Source organism: Triticum urartu, chromosome 1 (assembly GCF_003073215.2).
Source record: "Triticum urartu cultivar G1812 chromosome 1, Tu2.1, whole genome shotgun sequence".
NCBI lineage: Eukaryota > Viridiplantae > Streptophyta > Magnoliopsida > Poales > Poaceae > Triticum > Triticum urartu.
In genome coordinates this window covers 542320956-542340672 of record NC_053022.1, presented here as the reverse complement: position 1 = coordinate 542340672, position 19717 = coordinate 542320956, and the positions used below count along the sequence as shown (strand labels likewise).

The 19717-nt window shown below is 52.7% G+C and overlaps 2 protein-coding genes across 2 annotated transcripts; both read left to right on the top strand.

Moving 5' to 3' along the window:
- The first annotated feature begins 2927 nt into the window (after positions 1 to 2927).
- LOC125538467 (BTB/POZ domain-containing protein At2g24240-like) lies at positions 2928 to 5388 on the top strand. Its single transcript, XM_048701756.1, has 2 exons — positions 2928 to 3232; positions 3756 to 5388. The coding sequence occupies exon 2, from the start codon at positions 3794 to 3796 to the stop codon at positions 5141 to 5143; it is 1350 nt and encodes a 449-aa protein (XP_048557713.1). The 5' UTR covers positions 2928 to 3232; positions 3756 to 3793; the 3' UTR covers positions 5144 to 5388.
- A 5763-nt stretch (positions 5389 to 11151) lies between these two features.
- LOC125538462 (BTB/POZ domain-containing protein At4g30940-like) lies at positions 11152 to 16821 on the top strand. The gene is made up of 2 exons (XM_048701747.1): positions 11152 to 11628; positions 16153 to 16821. Exons 1-2 carry the CDS (start codon positions 11152 to 11154, stop codon positions 16819 to 16821), a joined length of 1146 nt encoding a protein of 381 aa, XP_048557704.1.
- The last annotated feature ends 2896 nt before the right edge of the window (positions 16822 to 19717 follow it).

The window sequence follows — 19717 nt, the reverse complement described above, 5'->3', positions numbered from 1 at the left end:
TCTGAAGATGAAGTTTGGAAAGCTGTTGTGGCCTCCCTGGCAGAGAAAGCACCGGGGCCTGACGGTTTCACTGGCAAATTTTTCAGAGCAAGATGGGACACTATCAAGGATGATGTGATGGCAGTTTTCAACAGGTTCTACCATCTAGCCGGAAAGAATTTTGAGGAGATAAACAAGGCGTTCATAACACTTATCCCCAAAAAAGAGGAGGCCTCTAAGTCAGACACTTCAGACCAATCAGCTTAATTAGCTCGGTTGCAAAGTTAATCGCAAAGGTCCTGTCCATAAGATTGACTAAGGTTATCCCTGATATTATTTCGCCAGCGCAATCGGCCTTCCAGAAGGGAAAATGCATCCACGACAGCTACTTATATGTATAGGGCAGTGTGAGATCAATGCATAGAAGAAAGAAGCCGGCCCTGCTCTTCAAGCTGGATATCCAAAAGGCTTTTGACAACATCTCCTGAGACTATCTTCTAGAGGTTTTGCAGCGATTGGGATTTAGCGCCAGATGGAGAGATTGGATGGCAATCCTGCTGTCCACAGCGACATCTTCCTGCCTGCTAAATGGCGATGCTGGCCTTCCGATCATACACAAAAAAGGACTAAGACAGGGCGACCCCCTCTCACCTTTGCTTTTCATCATCGCAATCGATCCTCTACATCGTCTACTCGCTGCTGTGACTGAGCAGGGCATTTTAGCACCTCTGCTGGGGAGGGGGATGAGCATGAGGGTAAGCCTCTACACCGACGATGCAGTGATTTCTGCAAACCCGATCAAAGAGGAGGTGCAAGCCCTACTTCAGATTCTGCACTCTTTCGGCGACGCGACTGGCCTTAGATTAAGCCAGAAGAAATCTTCAGTAGCCCCTATTAGGTGTGAAGGCATAAACCTCTCGGAGGTGCTCCACGACTTTAGAGGGAAAGTTGTAGGTTTCCCGATGACTTACCTGGGCCTCCCCATCTCCACACATAGGATTAGATTAGTGTGTCTTCAGTTCATATTAGATAGAATTAGAGCCAGGCTCGCTGGTTGGAAAGGCAAAGCTCATGAACATTGCTGGAAGACGAGTGCTTGTTCGCAGCGTGCTCTCCGCAATGCCAACTTTTGCCCTAACAGCGCTCCGACCACCAAAGAAGCTGTTAAAGGAGATCAACAAGACTAGAAGAAGATTTTTATGGGCGCAAGAGAGCGAGGCAACAGGTGTAGCGTGTAAGGTTAACTGGAAGAAGGTGTGTACTCCAACGAAAAAAGGAGGAGTTGGAATCCAAGACCTGCATAGTATGAGCAGAGCCCTTCGTTTACGCTGGCTCTGGCTGGCATGGATGCAGCCAAATAGCCCCTGGAGTAGTTTCCCAACACTGTGCGACCAAGGAGACAAGGACCTCTTTGCCATGGCAACAAAGGTCACCATTGGCGATGGAAGAAGAGCAAGGTTCTGGACTTACTGCTGGCTGGGGGACGAACCACTGTGCATCTCCTTCCCCACTCTGTACAAGCAATCAAAGAGGAAATCAAGAACAGTTGCCGAGGCCCTACTTGATCAGCAATGGATAAAAGACATTCAAAGCGGGGACTGGGAATCCAAGGTTACCGACTTCATCCGGATGTCCCAAAAGATTAGAGCTCACGGACAAATACAGCAGGGACAAACTGAAGACACGATTGTATGGACTGGAAACAGCAACGGAATGTATACAACAAAATCAGAGTATATGCTGCAATTCAAAAGCCTGCCTACTACGGATATGCAAAACTTGATCTGGAAGGTTTGGGCCCCGGGAAAAATCAAATTCTTTGCATGGCTGCTTCACCTCAACAGGCTATGGTGCAACGATCGCTTACAGAGGAAACAATGGCCAAACTCTTACTTCTGTCAGTTGTGTTTACGAAACTTGGAGTCTTCCACTCACCTGTTTTGGAACTGCCCGGTTTCGCGCTCTGTTTGGGCGAGGGTGGCCGATTGGAGGAGCTGTAGCTCACTACGTCCGAGAGAGGAAAAGAGCAAGACAACACTAGAGGAGCAGTCACCAATATTGTCTCCAAGGCAGGCAAGGAGGACAAAAAAGGTGTCAAAACGATGATAATGGCAGTATCCTGGGAGCTGTGGAATGAGAGGAACAACTGTACATTTAGGGGAAAGATGGCCTGCCCCAATGACACCCTAGCGGCAATACGGCGCACAATGGAGCAATGTCGTATCGCGGGAGTAAAAGATATTGAGACCCCTTTCGGGGATATAGTCGAGAGATAGCGGATTAGATGTTCTCCAGGGGAGGAGGGGGGAGGGCTTTCTAACCCCTCGCTGTCCTCCTCCCTTTTTATCTCTGTTAACTGTAGTTATGATCACTTGATCATATTTTGTACCACCTCTTGCTTCTGCTCAATCTAATGAAGCCAGCAAATGCTGGATCTTTCAAAAAAAGATTCAGGTTCCCGTAGAATCTACCAAGCCTGCTGTGGGAGAAGAGCAATGTTAAAAATCTCCAGGTCACGGAATTCCAAACCGCCTTAATTCTTTGGCTTTGTCATCACGTCCCACGATACCCAACAAGGTTTTCTTCTTCCCTGTTTACTTCCCCATCAAAACTGGCGGATGATAGATGTCACATTATCACAGAGCCCTCTGGAAAGCCTAAAACAAGACATAGAAAAAACTGGTATAGACTGGGCAACAGATTTAATGAGAACCTCTTTGGCAGCAGCTGATAGTAACTTTTGCATCCATCCTCTGACCCATCAAGAAAAAAATATACTCAATAGCATGTTTGTATATTCATCGCTTGGCCCAATGGAAAGACGAGGCACTACCCAAACTGATTTTTTTTCCAGTGGCGGCCCAAGACATCGCTGAAGGGCCCGAGTGGACTGAAGCTTGACCCTACACCCGCTGCCGCCCCCCACTCCTCCAGCGCCGCCTCCCTCCCCTTCCCGTCCAGCCACTCCAGCGCGCCGCCTCCCTCCCCAATCCACCGCCGCCTCCCGCCTCCCTCATCATTCCAGCGCCGCCCCGTCGACGTCCCGCCGCCCCCTCGCCGTCCAGTCACTCCAGACCCTCTGGACGTCCAGCAGACCCCCTCGCCGTCCAGCCACTCCAGCGCCGCCTCTCTCCCCATCGACCGGCGCCCCCCTCGTCTTCCAGATCCGCCCCACCGCCTCGTCCTCCTGTTTCCCTCCCAGTCCAGCGCCTCCCAACCAACGTGCATTGCTCAAGGAATACACAGAAAAAAGGTAGCGGCCGCTTGTACACTTCTTTCAGTACGGGTGTCGAAACCCTAGCAGTAGCAGAGAGTTCACTACTAGCAGCAATTGGTCATTGTTTAGTACTAAGATGCGCTATATTTGGTTGCTGTCCATTGTTGACACTTCTCTTGAGGTTAGAAAAATGCTCTCTTTTTTGTCCTTTCGAAAAGATTGGAGTACATCGACCCTGGAGACTGTGATTACTAGTATCAGTATATGATTCAGTTCAAAACCTAGTTAGTTTTATGATCCCAGACTCCCAGTGCAAAGGAATTGACATTTTAGTTGCCATCTGTCTATGTACTAGACTACTAGTGTGCTGTGAAACTTTATTGGAGTTTGTTTGTACTAATTTGGTTGCTGTCCGTTGTTGTCACTAATAGAGCTGCGATGCATATGCAAGTTTCTTGAAAATTGTTATCATTGATAGAGCGGTGATGCATACATGTAGCTTATGTTTTCTCTTTATTGAGAAGTGACAATACCGCAACGCAACCCTCTCCATTGACAGGTCCACTGCGCCCGGAAGTCTTGTACACACAGCCGGCCATGTGCACGCCAAAACCAGCTGCCGGCCGCATCCGGCTGAACGTCGGCGGGCAGGTGTTCGAGACGACGGCCGACACTCTCAGAGGCGCAGGCGAGGGAACCATGCTCGCTGCCATGTTGGAACCATGCTGGAACGCCGGCTCCACCGGGGGCGTGCCCGAGTACTTCATCGACCGCGACCCGGCCTGCTTCGCCTCGCTCCTCGACATGCTCCGCACGGGTGAGCTCCACGTCCCCGCCGGCGTCCCGGACCGGGTACTCTTCCGCGAAGCGAACTACTACGGCCTCCTCGACCGCGTCCGTGCCTCTCGCATCGGCGAGCTTGACCTCGACAGGGCCCGACTGGCTGCGTCCGTGCCACCGGGGCGGGCGCCTGTGGCCTGCCTGGCCGTCCGTGCTGCGCCTGACGGAGGCTGCTGCGTCACGCACGGCCCTATCGTGCGGGTCTACAACTGGATGCTTGAGGAGCGCCGGCCAGTCTGCCTGACGCCTTTCATGGCGGTCCACGACGCGACCTACCTCAGTGACTCCATGCTCCTCGTGGGGGGCCGCGGCATGGCGGCTTTCTCTGCCCTCACCGGCGACCTGACTCAACACTTCCACTTAGGACACGCCGGCGAGGAGATGGCTCCGCCTTTTAATGCTGGGGCACTGGCCTTAGACCAGCAAATGAATGTTTATGCTAGCTGCAACACCTGGGGCATATGGCAAGGTAGCGGCTACAATGGCATTGGCGTGTGGGACTGCATGACCGGCAAGCACACAGTCTCTTTCCTAAACCAGAAGTCTGGTATTGCCCTGGGTCACGCCAGTAAGCTTCAGTGGCTGGCAAGCACGAACGCGCTCATGGTGGTCAAGGCGGGCTCAATGTTGCCTTGCATCACTCTGGTTGATTTCCGGGATATGAGCGTTGTCTGGTCATGGTCCATCAACACCCAGAGGAATGGCAGCGGCCCTTTGTGCAAGGACAAGCTCGTTGCCGATGCCGTCGTGATGGAGGACGAGAGGTCGGTCTGCTTGATCAACAAGAACCATGAACTCGGGTTCCTCGACATCCGTGGCTCGAGCTACGCTGAACCGTGGGCACATCAGAGAAAGGTGAAGACAAGTTCGACTCCGACGTGCTGTCCAAAGCTCGCTGTGCACAGTGGACTGCTCTTGGCGTCCAAGGATGACACCATCTCAGTGTTTGGCGGCCCAAATCATGACCACCTGAGGTTTGCGCTGCGCGGGAGCAAAGGCGCTGGCGCCATTAGCGACTTCTCGGTTGGGGGCGACCGTCTCTTCGCGGTGCATCAGGAGGACAACGTGCTGGATGTCTGGGAGACACTGCCATCTCCCATCGCTTAATATTCACTCTTATCGTCATTGATTTACCTAGTCTTTTAGTGAGCAAGCAAGTATCATTATGCGACGGAGGGAGTAGTAAAAATAGCCTGATCATGTTTTAACTTACCCGCAACAACTCTGCTTGGACTTTCAACTCGGCCTTGTTATATTGCAATTCCTGGGCTACAATTATAACAGTCCTGGTTGGCTGGAACTGTCCGTTGATCAAAGTATATGATCAAGTTGAGATGAATAGAGTGCCAGGATCTTGTGAGCATTCTTACACACAATTATCATGCAGCGTTCCAATGTCTAGAGTACCAGGAAATCCGTTGATCAAACACAGAGGTGACTTAATGTGCTGTTTTATCCACCATTGCATCACATCACGACTCACAAATAGGGCCGCAAGAAAAGCTCGAGGCTCGTGAGCCGCTTAAGATCGACTCGTTTTTTGGCTCGACTCGAGATCGACTTGAAAAGAAACAAGCCGAGTTTGAACATTTTATGTAGCTTGATCGAGAAACAAGCCGATCATGAGCCAATATTGGCTCGCTCGATTTGAGCTCGACAGCTCGACATAATACCATTGTGTTAAATGATCATGTCATATATATATTGAAGGAAAATAAGACAATTTGTTACCATATATGATGTCCATGATTTTTCTTCATTTTATTTACTAGCAAACATGGAAGCTTAATTAAGTCCAGAGAAGATTTAGACCTAATTATGATATGTGGTCAGCTATATGTTAAATATCATGTTGCTTTTGGCAAAATTTCCGAGCATATGCACCGTCTTTTTCTTGTTTTTCGTCCACGAAGACCACCGTCTATTGCTAGTTCACCCAAGAGACAAAAATGAGCTTTGCCGAGCACGACGAGATTGTCGTACAAAGTTGTGTCATGTTGTGTCCTTATCTAGTTGGAACAATCCCCATAGATTTATAAGATTTATTGTTTCATTTAGCTCGAAACTAGCTCGAGATCGTTACAAGCTGAGCACGAGTTATGTTCTACAGCTTGATCTTGAGCTTCGCTCAGTTTGAGCTCGCTCGAATTTTAATATGAGTTGAGCTGAGCCAACTCCAACTTGCTCAAACTCGACTTCGTTTGCAGCCCTACTCACAAACCATGCAATGCAGCTAAAGAGTCAGGACAAAGAGTAGCCAGGGACAAAGATGAAAGCTTTGCAATCATTCCCAGCCGCCACTCTTAGTAACCAGCGAGTGACTATCATGGCAGAAATCAAAAAGATAAGCTCTACAAAACAGATCAAGTCACTCCATGCGTCCATCTAACCAGTAGCCCCTACCACATCCTGGACGCCTTGCTTGGGTACTACTGCTCTGCTCCCTCGTCTCCTCGCAGGTCCATGCGTCGGATCTGCGTCGGTGGCTTTGCGCGGGTCTACGTCGGCCGCTGCGGTGGGGCGGTACAGGGGTGTGTCCGGTGGGAAGGTTGGCTGGAGGGATGGGCGGCGCTGACGTGTTTGGGCCAACCGTCACTGGCACAGGGGTGTGCCGGTCCGGATGCGTCCGCTCCGCCACCTCCCCCTTTCTCCGTCCGTGTGCGGGTTGTCGCAGCTCCGACGAAGTTCAAGGCGGGGCGTATGCTACGGTTCGTCAGTCGGGGGAGTTCTTGTGGCTCAAAGTTGATCTCTTTGGATGGTCTTGGGGGTGTCTGGTGTTGGGGAACGTAGCAGAAATTCAAAATTTTCCTACGTGTCACCAAGATCTATCTATGGAGAGACCAGCAACGAGGGGAAGGAGAGTGCATCTACATACCCTTGTAGATTGCTAAGCGGAAGCGTTCAAGTGAACGGGGTTGATGGAGTCGTACTTGTCGTGATCCAAATCACCGATGACCAAGTGCCGAACGGACGGCACCTCCGCGTTCAACACACGTACAGCCCGGTGACGTCTCCCATGCCTTGATCCAGCAAGGAGAGAGGGAGAGGTTGAGGAAGACTCCATCCAGCAGCAGCACAACGGCGTGGTGGTGGTGGAGGAGCGTGGCAATCTAGCAGGGCTTCGCCAAGCACCACGGGAGAGGAGGAAGAGAGAGGCAGGGCTGCACCAACGGGGAGAGGAACTCATCTCGTCTGTTGGGCAGCCCCAAAACCTCCACTATATATAGGGGCAAGGGGGAGGGGAGGCGCCCTAGGGTTTCCCCTAGGGGGGGGGGGCGGCGGTCAGGGCAGATGGGATCTCCCCCTTGGGTGACTTGGCCCCCAAGCCAGGAGGTGGGAACCCTAGATAGGGCGCCCCAAACCCCCTGGTCACGTGGGAATAGGTGAGGGGGGCGCATAGCCCCTTAGTGGGCTGGTTTGCCCCCTTCCCTTGGCCCATGAAGCCCCCCAACACTTGCCGGGGCTCCCGAAACACCTTTCGGTCATGCTGGTCATCACCCGGTACCTCCGGAACACTCCCGGACTCAAAAACCCTTCGTCCAATATATCAATCTTTACCTCCGGACCATTCCGGAACTCCTCGTGACGTCCGGGATCTCATCCGGGACTCCGAACTACCTTTGGTAACCACATACAAACTTCCTTTATAACCCTAGCGTCATCAAACCTTAAGTGTGTAGACCCTACGGGTTCGGGAGACATGTAGACATGACCGAGACGTTCTCCGGTCAATAACCAACAGCGGGATCTGGATACCCATGTTGGCTCCTACATGTTCCACGATGATCTCATCGGATGAACCACGATGTCAAGGACTCAATCAATCCCGTATACAATTCCGTTTGTCTATCGGTACGATACTTGCCCGAGATTCGATCGTCGGTATCCCGATACCTTGTTCAATCTCGTTACCGGCAAGTCTCTTTACTCGTTCCGTAACACATCATCCCGTGATCAACTCCTTGATCACATTGTGCACATTATGATGATGTCCTACCGAGTGGGCCCAGAGATACCTCTCCGTCACACGGAGTGACAAATCCCAGTCTCGATTCGTGCCAACCCAAGAGACACTTTCGGAGATACCCGTAGTGTACCTTTATAGCCACCCAGTTACGTTGTGACGTTTGGCACACCCAAAGCACTCCTACGGTATCCGGAAGTTGCACAATCTCATGGTCTAAGGAAATGATACTTGACATTAGAAAAGCTTTAGCATACGAACTACACGATCTAGTGCTATGCTTAGGATTGGGTCTTGTCCATCACATCATTCTCCTAATGATGTGATCCCGTTATCAACGACATCTAATGTCCATGGTTAGGAAACCGTAACCATCTATTGATCAACGAGCTAGTCAACTAGAGGCTTACTAGGGACATGGTGTTGTCTATATATCCACACATGTATCTGAGTTTCCTATCAATACAATTCTAGCATGGATAATAAACGATTATCATGAACAAGGAAATATAATAATAATCTAATTTATTATTGCCTCTAGGGCATATTTCCAACATCTGGATGCTGGGCGGCGGCCTTGGCGGCGGGAGGCACGATGTTCGTCGGCAGAACTTGCGCCGGTGCGGGCGAGCGGCCATGGCCACACGGGTGGGTGGTCGCTGGTGGTTGGAGGTGCTAGGATGCGTTGGAGGGGTGGGCGTGTCGGGGTTCATCACTTGCCCAATCTTGTATTGGCCGACGGCGGCGGCGTCCGTGGACACCGTATCCTTCATGAAGGCTCGTCGCGGTGCCCTTACTCCTTCGAGTTGCTCCGGGTGAAAACTCGATCTTTGGGATCGGATGGTGGCGGCTATCAGTGGTCGTTCCCTTCTAGGAGGCACCATCTTGGAGTCCTTGTCCCGTCGTTTTCCGTCTCACCTCTCCTCAGAGGCTTGGAGGTCTCTGTTGGCTCCAAGCGGTTCATCCTCGCGCATGTGTAGTGGCTTGGTAGTCGTTGGGGTGGTGTGGCGGTGCTCAACACCTTTGTATCTTGCCTTGGGTGTGTGTGTCGTGTGCGGTGGTGGCGTGAGTTTGTATCGTGTCGCTTGTGTATCGTGCTTTACATATAAAGCGGGGCGAAAGTCTTTTTCGGTAAGTGTTAGCAAATAAAGTTAGTCATACGCTAGTCCAGTTGGGCCGATCTTTGCCTAAAACTGCCTTTTTTTGCGGGTAAAGATTGGCCTTTTGTGTCAACAAGACTGTAATGGTTGTGGTTGACTAATGAAAATTTTCCATTTGCAATTTTTTTTGAATTGGTAAAATGTCTTAGATTTAGGTAAAGAGGTAGTGTGTTTCAACCGCAAAAAAAAAGAGAGTGTGTGTTAGAAAAATTCAAGATTGGTAACTGTTACGTGATTTTTTGGAAGAGCGAATGGAGAAATAAAAGGAGTTTGATCCGAAGAGCATATTTTTTTCTTAGGAGAGAGATAACATGTACTTTTTTTCCTTGAAAAAAGTAAATACACCTACTCTTTTTTTTTGAGCTAATAAATACTCCTACTCAGGAAGGTGACCAGTGTTGTAAAGGAGAAATGGGTAAAACCAGCTGGGGGATGTTTGAAATTAAATGTTGATGCCTCTTATCTTGCTGAGGATGGAACTGGGGCGACAGGTGCTGTTCTCCGAGACTCCTCGGGTACCTTCTTGGCTGGACGTTCTCGGTTCATTCCCTATGCCGCTTCTCCTTCAAGATAGTTTACTGCTAGCAAATGAGGTTGGCTGTAATCGTCTTCAAGGAGAGTCTGATTGCATGGATGTTATAGATGCATTGTCTGGAACAAATCAGTGATATGACCAAGCAGTTCCGATTTATGCATCGCGCACGGAAATTGCTCGAGATATCGGTTTGGTTAATTTTATGCATTGTCATAGGGAAGCTAATGTAGTGGCGCATGAACTAGCTAGGTTTTGTTTTTCACAGAAAGTTAATTGTATTTGGCACGAGGCCCCTAGCTTTATTCTGCAGTTTCCGTTGAACGATGTAAACTTTTTTTTAAGTAATAAAATGTGCCATGATGGCTTTCCCTAAAAAAATGTTTGTATATTTATCGCTTGGGCCAAACTGATTTTTTTTTTCCAGTGGCGGCCCAAGACATCGCTGAAGGGCCTGAGTGGACTGAAGCTTGACCCTACACTCGCTGCCGCCCCCCACTCCTCCAGCGCCGCCTCCTTCCCCTTCCCATCCAGCCACTCCAGCTCGCCGCCACCCTCCCAAATCCACCGCCGCCTCCCACCTCCCTCATCATTCCGGCGCCGCCCCGTCGACGTCCCGCCGCCCCCTCGCCGTCCAGTCACTCTAGACCCTCTGGACGTCCAGCAGACCCCGTCGCCGTCCAGCCACTCCAGCGCCGCCTCTCTCCCCATCGACCGGCCCCCCCCTCGTCTTCCAGATCCGCCCCACCGCCTCGTCCTCCTGTTCCCCTCCCAGTCCGGCGCCTCCCAACCAACGTGCATTGCTCAAGCAATACACATAAAAAGGTAGCAGCCGCTTGTACACTTCTCTCAGTACGGGTGTCGAAACCCTAGCAGTAGGAGAGAGTTCACTACTAGCAGCAATGGTCATTGTTTAGTACTAAGATAAGATGCACTATATGTAGTTGCTGTCCATTGTTGACACTTCTCTTGAGATTAAAAAAATGCTCTCTTTTTTCGTGTCCTTTTGAAAAGATTGGGGTACAGCAACCCTGGAGACTGTGATTATTGTATGATTCTGTTCAAAATCCATATAGTTTTATGATCCCAGTGCAAAGGAATTTACATTTTTAGTTGCCATCTGTCTATGTAGTGTGCTGTGAAACTTTAAGTTTGCACTAGGATGCACTATATTTGCTTTTTGTCCGTTGTTGTCACTAATAGAGCTGCGATGCACATGCAAGTTTCTTACAAATTGTTGTCATTGATAGAGCTGTGAAACTGTGATGCATATATGTATGAATGTAGCTACTGTACCTATGCATGAATGTCTCATTGTTTTCTTTTTATTGAAGGTCTTACAAAATCAGTAAGGTGTGGCTCAACAAAGCCGAAGTTTGAGAAGTGGCAGTGCAGCAACGCAACCCTCTCCATTGACACAGGTCCACTGCACGCGGAAGTCTTGTACACACAGCCGGCAATGTGCACGCCACAACCAGCCGCCGGCCGCATCCGGCTGAACGTCGGCGGGCAGGTGTTCGAGACGACGGCTGACACACTCACAGGCGCAGGCGAGGGAACCATGCTCGCCGCCATGTTGGAACCCTGCTGGAACGCCGGCGCCACCGGGGGCGTGCCCGAGTACTTCATCGACCGCGACCCGGCCTGTTTCGCCTCGCTCCTCGACATGCTCCGCACGGGCGAGCTGCATGTCCCGTCTGCCATCCCGGAGCGGATGCTCTTCCAGGAGGCGTCCTACTATGGCCTCCTTGACCATGTCCGCGCTGCTCGCATCGGTGAGCTCAATCTCTACAGGGTCCGGCTGGCCGCTTCCGTGCCGCCGGGGCGTAGGCCAGTGGCCTGCCCGGCCGTCCGTGCGGCGCCAGACGGGGGGTGTTGCGTCAAGCACGACCCCATCGTGCGGGTCTACAACCGGATGCTCGAGGAGCGCCAGCCAGTCTGCCTCATGCCTGTTGAGCCGGTCCGCGATCTGTCTACCTCAGCGACACCACGCTCCTCGTTGGGGGCCGCGGCATGGCAGCTTTCTCCGTGCTCACCGGTGTTGAGCGTACGTTGTCTACCGCACGTGTATAGGACTTGGATCTGTATTTATACCGTTGTATATCTCTCTTTCCCCCTTGTATATTTATACATCTTGGAAGACAAGTAGAAGCCGGTCCACCTTGTATCTATATATGTGCGTCATGCACATGATCAATGAATTATCGATGCATGCAATCCCTTCTTTCCAACTAACATGGTATTAGATAGCATGCCGATCTCTTTCCTCGCTTCCGCCTAACCCCGTCGCCGCCGCCCTACAGCCGCCGCCGCACCTTGCTGCGCGCCGTCACCGCCGCTGTACCACGGCCGCGGCGCCACCGGGGTACTACCCCTCCCGCCTGCTCCGCCCGCATCTCCCGCTCTGCAACAGCAGCAACAGGGCGGGGGCGGCAGTCGCCGTAACAGGCCCGCGGGGCGCGGCGGCGGCCGGCCCAAGCAGCAGCAGCACCGGGTACGGGGGGGGGGGGGGGGCTCAACGTCATCATCCGCCCCCCCCCCCCGCCTGCCTTGATCGGTCGGCACCAACCCATGGACCGGGGTGGTCCATGCCTACCACATGCCGGTGCCGCGGGCCACGGGCATCCTCGGCCCCCACCCCACCGGCCCTCAGGCACACTACGCCGCCACCCCGTACCAGGCAGGAGGCCCCGGCTACGCCGCAGCCCCGTACCAGGCCGGCTACCCGCCGGCGCCCGCGCCGGTCGTCCTCCCGCCGCAGGGCGGCTATGTGCCGCCCCCCGCGCCGCTTCAGACCGGGGGCTCCTCCCTCCCGCCGGCTCCGTGGGACCCCACCCTCCTCGCCGCGCTGCACTCGGCACCGTCTCCCTCCAACTATGGAGGTGGCGGTGATTGGTACATGGACACGGGAGCTACCGCCCACATGACGTCGCACCCCGGTAACCTTGTCTCCTCCTTCCCAGTCACCACTTCGAACCGTATCACCTTCGGTGATGGTTCATCCGTACCCATTACTCATGTTGGTCATAGTTTCTTTCCCTCTACTTCTACGCCTATTCACATGTCTAACGTTCTTGTCTCACCTAACCTAGTTAAAAATCTTGTTTCTGTTCGTCGTCTTGCACGTGACAATCCTCTCACCATTGAATTTGATGGTCTTGATTTCTCTGTGAAGGACGCCCGTACACGGATGGTGCTCCACCGATGTGACAGCCCCGACGACCTGTATCCGGTGCACACCGCCTCCACCTCCACCGCCACCGCCCCAGTCGCTCTCGCCGCCGGTGTCGACCTTTGGCATGCACGTCTGGGTCATCCCAACTCCACCGCCCTTCGTCATATTCTCAAGAGTTTTTCATTTTCATGTAATAAGTTCGACGAGCACACCTGTCATGGTTGTCGTCTCGGCAAACATGTCCGTCGACCGTTTAGCGAGTCCAACACTATTTCCTCTTTTCCGTTCCAGTTAATCCATAGTGATGTTTGGACATCTCCGGTTGCGAGCAACACGGGCTTCATATATTATCTTGTTTTACTTGATGATTATTCTTACTTTGCGTGGACGTTTCCACTTCGCCGCAAGTCCGATGTCCTTCCCACTCTCACGGCTTTTTACTCCTACATTACCACTCAGTTCGGGCGCCCTATTCTCGCCCTTCAAACCAACAACGGAAAAGAGTTTGACAACGCTGCCACGCGTCACCTTCTCGCCTCTCACGGCACTACCTTCCGTCTAACATGCCCATACACATCCCAGCAGAATGGCCGTGCCGAGCGGATTCTTCGCACTCTTAACGACTGCGTCCGCACGTTGCTGTTTCACTCCAACGTGCCCCCTCGGTTCTGGCCCGATGCCCTTGCCACCGCCACTCTTCTAGTTAATATTAGACCGTGTCGTCCTCGCAGGAACTTCACCCCACACCAACTTCTCTTCGGTTCTCCCCCGTCCTATGATGGTCTTCGCATCTTCGGATGTTTGTGTTATCCTAGCACCACTGCCACCACACCCCACAAACTCGCTCCTCGCTCCGTAGCATGTATCTTCCTAGGCTACCCTCCCAACACCAAAGGTTACCGGTGCTACGATCCCGTCTCCCACCGTGTCTACACCTCCCGACACGTGTACTTTGATGAGCGCAGTTTTCCTTTTCACCAGGTATCTCCTGCAGAGGACTCGGCGATCTCGGACACGGACCCGGTGCAGCCCCCGGCGCGGCCCCTTCTGGCCCCGGCGCGGCTCCCGCAGGCGCAGGCGCCTCCAGGCGCGGACCCGGTGCAGCCCCCCGTGGCGGGCCCCTCGGTTGCGGCCCCCGCGGCGGGCCCCTCCGCTGCGGCTGGCCCCTTGGCCACGGCGCCGACGCAGTCCTGCATGGCCCCGGGTGGCTCTTCGGCTTCCCCCGCGTCGGGTGACGCGGCCCGCCTCGTCCCGCCCGGCCTCGCTGCGACGCCCCGCCTCGCTGTGACGCCAGGAGCGGCGGACCCTCCACCAGCTCCGTCCGTCCCTCCTGCCGCGTCCGGCTCTCCTGCTGGCATGACGACGCGTCTCGCTCCGGTATCCACCGCCCCAGCCTGCGTTACGGCGCTGATGAGTACGCATGCACGATGTCGACATCATCCTCTCCACCGTCGCCCATACCCTCATCTGCTCGCGGTGCCCTGCGTGATCCGCATTGGCTTGCTGCGATGCGCGAGAAGTTTGATGCGTTGCAGCAAAACCGGATGTGCCATCTTGTGCCGCGGCCCCCTCACGCCAACGTCATCAGCGGCAAATGGGTGTTTCGTCATAAGACCAACCCGGATGGATCTCTCGAGCGCTACAAGGCTCGCTGGGTGGTGCGCGGCTTCCGCCAGCGCGCCGACGTGGACTTCACCGACACCTTCGCTCCGGTTGTTAAACCGGGCACGATTCGTACGGTCCTTCAGCTGGCGATCTCCCGTGCATGGCCCGTGCACCAGTTGGATGTCTCAAATGCATTCCTGCACGGCCATCTCATGGAACGGGTCTTCTGTGAGCAGCCGACCGGCTTCGTCGACGCCGAGCATCCCGACCACGTCTGCCTGCTCTCTCGGTCTCTTTATGGACTGAAGCAGGCCCCCAGGGCTTGGTACCAGCGGATGGTTGGGTTCTTGCAGCAGCTTGGGTTTTCCACAACCCGCTCCGACGCATCACTGTTCGTCTATCATCAGGGCACTGCCACTGCGTACCTGCTGCTTTATGTGGACGACATCATCCTGACGGCATCCTTGCCTGGGCTTCTTCAGCAGCTCATGGCCCGTCTTCGTGACGAGTTTGCCCTCAAGGACCTGGGAGCGCTGCACTACTTCCTTGGCATTGAGGTCGTTCGACGTGCCGACGGTTTCTTTCTGCACCAGCAGAAGTATGCTCATGAGCTTCTCGAGCGCGCAGGTATGCTTAACCGCAAAACCGCGCCCACGCCTGTTGACACTAAGGCGAAGGTTTCTGCCTCGGAGGGCTCTCCTGCTCCGGATGCGGCGTTCTACCGCTCCATCGTCGGCGCCCTGCAGTATCTCACCCTCACTCGGCCTGACTTGCAGTATGCGGTTCAGCAGGTGTGCCTTCACATGCACTCCCCGCGTGACTCCCATTGGACTCTGGTGAAGCGTATTCTTCGGTACATACGCGACACTATGACCATGGGCCTCACCCTGACGGCTTCCTCCTCCATCGACATGGTTGCCTACTCTGATGCTGACTGGGCTGGCTGCCCCGACACGCGTCGCTCTACGTCTGGCTACTGTGTCTACCTTGGGCCTTCCCTGATATCGTGGTCGTCCAAGCGACAGTCCACGGTCTCTCGCTCGAGTGCCGAGGCGGAGTATCGGGCGGTGGCTAATGCCGTTGCTGAGTGCTCTTGGCTCCGTCAGCTTCTTCAGGAGTTGCTTTGTGTGGTCCCCAAGGCCACGATCGTCTACTGTGACAACGTCTCTGCCGTATACCTCTCCGCCAACCCCGTCCATCATCGTCGTACGAAGCACATTGAGCTCGACATTCACTTCGTACGTGAGCAGGTGGCTCTTGGGAAGGTTCGTGTTCTGCACGTTCCTACCACTCAGTAGTTTGCCGATATCATGACTAAGGGACTACCGACCCCAGCCTTTGAGGAGTTTCGGTCCAGTCTCTGTGTCTCCGGCGACGCTTCGACTGCGGGGGGGTGTTGAGCGTACGTTGTCTACCGCACGTGTATAGGACTTGGGTCTGTATTTATACCGTTGTATCTCTCTCTCCCCCTTGTATATTTGTACATCTTGAGAGACAAATAGAGGCCGGTCCACCTTGTACCTATATATGTGCGTCATGCACACGATCAATGAATTATCGATGCATGCAATCCCTTCTTTCCAACTAACAACCGGCAATCTGAGTCACCACTTCCGCATAGCGCACGAGGGCAAGAAGACGGCTCCGCTTTTTAACGCGAGGGCGCTGGCCTTTGACCAGCAAACAAACGTCTTTGCTAGCTGCAACAACTCGGGCATAACTCAAGGAATTGGCTACGGCATCGGTGTTTGGGACTGCATCACCGGCGAACAGACAAGCTCTTTCTTTGACCCGAAGTATGTCGACGCTCTGACCGACGCCAGCAAGCTTCAGTGGCTGGCAAGCACCAACGCCCTCATGGCTGTCAAGGCGTGCTCACCGAAAGATGCTTTCTCGCCGTCTTCCATCACTCTGGTGGATTTCCGGGATATGAGTGTTGTGTGGTCATGGTCTGCCGGCAGCCGGAGATGGAACGAAAGGCGTGTTGCCGATGCCGTCGTGATGGAGGACGAGAGGTCGGTCCGCTTGATCAGCCAGGACCATGATCTCGGGTTCCTCGACATCCGTTCTCGGGGCTCTGTCCAGGAGCCGTGGACATATTGTAACGCGACGACCCCGACGTGCTATCCGAAGCTCGCCGTGCACGGCGGACTGCTCTTAGCGTCCAAGGATGACAGCATCTCGGTGTATGGCGGCCCAAATCATGACCGCCTGAGGCTGGCGCTGCGTGGGAGCCAAGGCGGTGGCGCCATTGCCGACTTCTCGGTTGGGGGCGACCGTCTCTTCCCGGTGCATCATGAGGACAACTTGCTGGATGTGTGGGAGACACTGCCACCTCCCATCGCCTAATATTTAGGCTATCGTCATTGATCTACATTCGTACCAGTCTACCGGGGCTTGCATAGTGAGCCGGCTTCAGATCGTAATATATATATTTGTGCTTTGGAGGTGTACTGTGCTTTCGTGATGAATTGCTGGGTGGTTAGTTGTACGTCTGAGCAGAAGATGAACTGAGGTAAGATGAAGGGTTTAATTTGAGTCGCACCTGCTTAATTAGATGAACTGAGGCAAGATGAAGGTAGACCTCACTTGCCAGCGCTCCCCTATAACTTGTGGGTCCTAGTTATCAGCACATTGAGAATTAAATTTTAAGAAAAATAATGACAAGTAGGATTTGATCACCCGTGAGCGAACCTATTTTTGCTTCTAATTTTATTATCTGTTACTGAAAACTAGGACCTGTTTTTTAGTTTCATATTATAACAAAATCAAAGTTGGCAGCATCAACGTAAATGCAAGATCCTGTCAATATCTCCCCTTCAAGGACTCTTTCACCTGGTCTTTTAATGAGCAAGCAGGTATCAATGCACAGATCAAGGGACTGATATATTCCTTAGAAGACCTTGAAATCCATTTTATGGAGTGCAAAATTATTAGCTTCCATGGAGTTCAAAAATTAAGGACCATCAAGTTAATTAGCATCACCCAACCGAATCAGTGGACCTGGATATAGTCACAATCCGAATAAGACCTTGCATTCCTAGGAACACACTTGAAAAGTCTTAGGCCTGTGGCTAGTACAGTATTGTTTCAGGACTGGGAATGCTTCTAGGTGTGATTCCTCTTCTTCAGGTTTAAGATGGACTCCACCGCCAGCAGGAACAGTCGTCATTAATGTTGACGCTGCATTGTTCCAAGCTTCACGTCGGATGGGGGTTGGTGTAACGATCCGAGACCACAACGGCAACTGCTTGTTTGCTTGCAACGAGCGACTTCTGGGATTTGTTACGCCTGAAATTGCTGAAGCTTTGGTGACCCGTCGTGCTGTGACCCTTGCTCAGGAAGAGGGCTTCACAAAGGTAACTGTGGCTTCTGATTGTCTCTCTGTTGTTCAACGAATCCAGTCGTCTGTTCAAGACCGCTCCAAAGTCGGCATCCTGGTCAGCGACATTAAGAAAATTGCGACTGGTTTCCTTGAGTGTTGTTTTATTCATGTTAATCGTTTGTCAAATGTCTCGGTACATACTCTGGCTCGCTATTCTGAGCACTCTGTTAGCTCTGTCTACCGCAATGTAACCCCGGATTGCATCCTGGAGACTCTACGTACTGATGTTATTTAGTCAATGGAGTGCCGTATTTGAATAAAAAAATATAATGAAGCAAAAGTCTTGCGTGTACCACCATGCCCAGAAACAAAATACACACCTCCCACTGAAGCATCAATGGCCTGTATAATTTCATTGCAAACAACCCCTTTGTCATGATTTAGCTTCCCCAGGAACAATTCTGCTTGGACTTTCAACTCGGCCTTGTTATATTGCAATTCATGGGCTAGCAATTATAAAAGTCCTGGTTGGCTAGTACAGTACTGTCCATGATGATAAGTTAAAAGACGCAGGTGATGCTCCATTTTTTGAAAACAACAAGTATATGATCAAGTTGGGCTGAATAGAGTACCAGGAACTTGTGAGCATCTACACAATATTATCATGCAGCGCTCCAATGTCTGGAGTACCAGGAAATCTGTTAATTAAACAGAGGTGACTTAGAGCCTGTTCGGAATCTCTCCATTCCACCAAATCTGCCCCAGTATTTTTGGCCGTGGAGCTCGGTTTTAGCCACTCCGTGAAAATGAGCTGCATGCTGTTCCGCTCCGCTCTTTTGACTCCATGAAGTTGGTGCATTCGGCGCCCGGGAGCAGATCTGAACAGGCTCTTAATGTACTGTTTTATCCACTATTGCATCACATCACGACTCACAAATGACGCAATCCATCTACAAGACGATGCTGCCAGGTAATAATGGGTTCACCGCCAAAGGAAAAACTGTTGCACTGTCCATCAGTCAGCTGAGAACAAATCAAACAGATAAGCTTTACAAATAGGATCAAGCGAGCAACTAACACAGCACAAATCAAACAAAACAGTTGCACAGAATTCAGGACTCTTGGTAACCAGCCAGCAACGAACATCCATCGCAAAAAAGGAGAGCGAGCGACTAACACGGCACAAATCAAACAGACAAGCTTTACAAATAGGATCAAGTCACTCCATATCTCCAGCATCGTGTCTACTGCTCTGCCCCCACGTCTCCTCACTAGTGACAGCATGAATCACAAAGATGCACCGCCAGCAAACTGACAGTCCGGACCCACGTAAAACCTAGCAATCTGTCCGGAAGCTCACCGGTTTTCCTGCCCGCATTCGTGGCCCAATCATGCCGCCCAAGGAGCCTAGCCCCAGCTATTAAATATATCCATACGTCGAGGGCCAAACCCTAGCCGCCCACATTCCCCTCTTTTTCCCCTCACATCCGCTTCGCCACTGCATCCCAGTCCGTGTACGAGCTCACTGTCTTCCATGATCCGCAAGGTCACCCACTACAAGACGCTCACTTTGGAGTGCTACACAGAGCTCGCTGCCGAAGAGGCAACTACCACGTGCTACGCACGGTCCACATTGCGGCCGGACAACCAAGCTCTCCAGAGCAGAGCTCGGAGGAGGACATGGAGGTTGACCCCGCCACCACATCTGGGGGCGACGACATCTGCCTCCTCTCGATGGAGGAAGCGCATGAGCAATTCCGCGTTACCCAAGCCGAGGAGGCAGAGCACCTCACGCAGACGCACGGCTCGAGGCCGAGTGCATGGACGCAACATCCCTTGCGTCTCAAGATGGCAATGGGGCCCCGAAACCCGCAACCCCGCAGGTTTTTACCCTATTAGGGGACGGGGATGGGAGTCTTT

Excerpts from the sequence above, each read along its gene's own strand:
- LOC125538467 (XM_048701756.1), top strand. The coding sequence starts at position 3,794 with ATGTGCACGCCAAAACCAGCTGCCGGCCGCATCCGGCTGAACGTCGGC.
- LOC125538462 (XM_048701747.1), top strand. The coding sequence starts at position 11,152 with ATGTGCACGCCACAACCAGCCGCCGGCCGCATCCGGCTGAACGTCGGC. Across the intron at positions 11,629-16,152 it reads TGCTCGAGGAGCGCCAGCCA|CAAACAAACGTCTTTGCTAG; the intron begins GTCTGCCTCATG and ends GCCTTTGACCAG.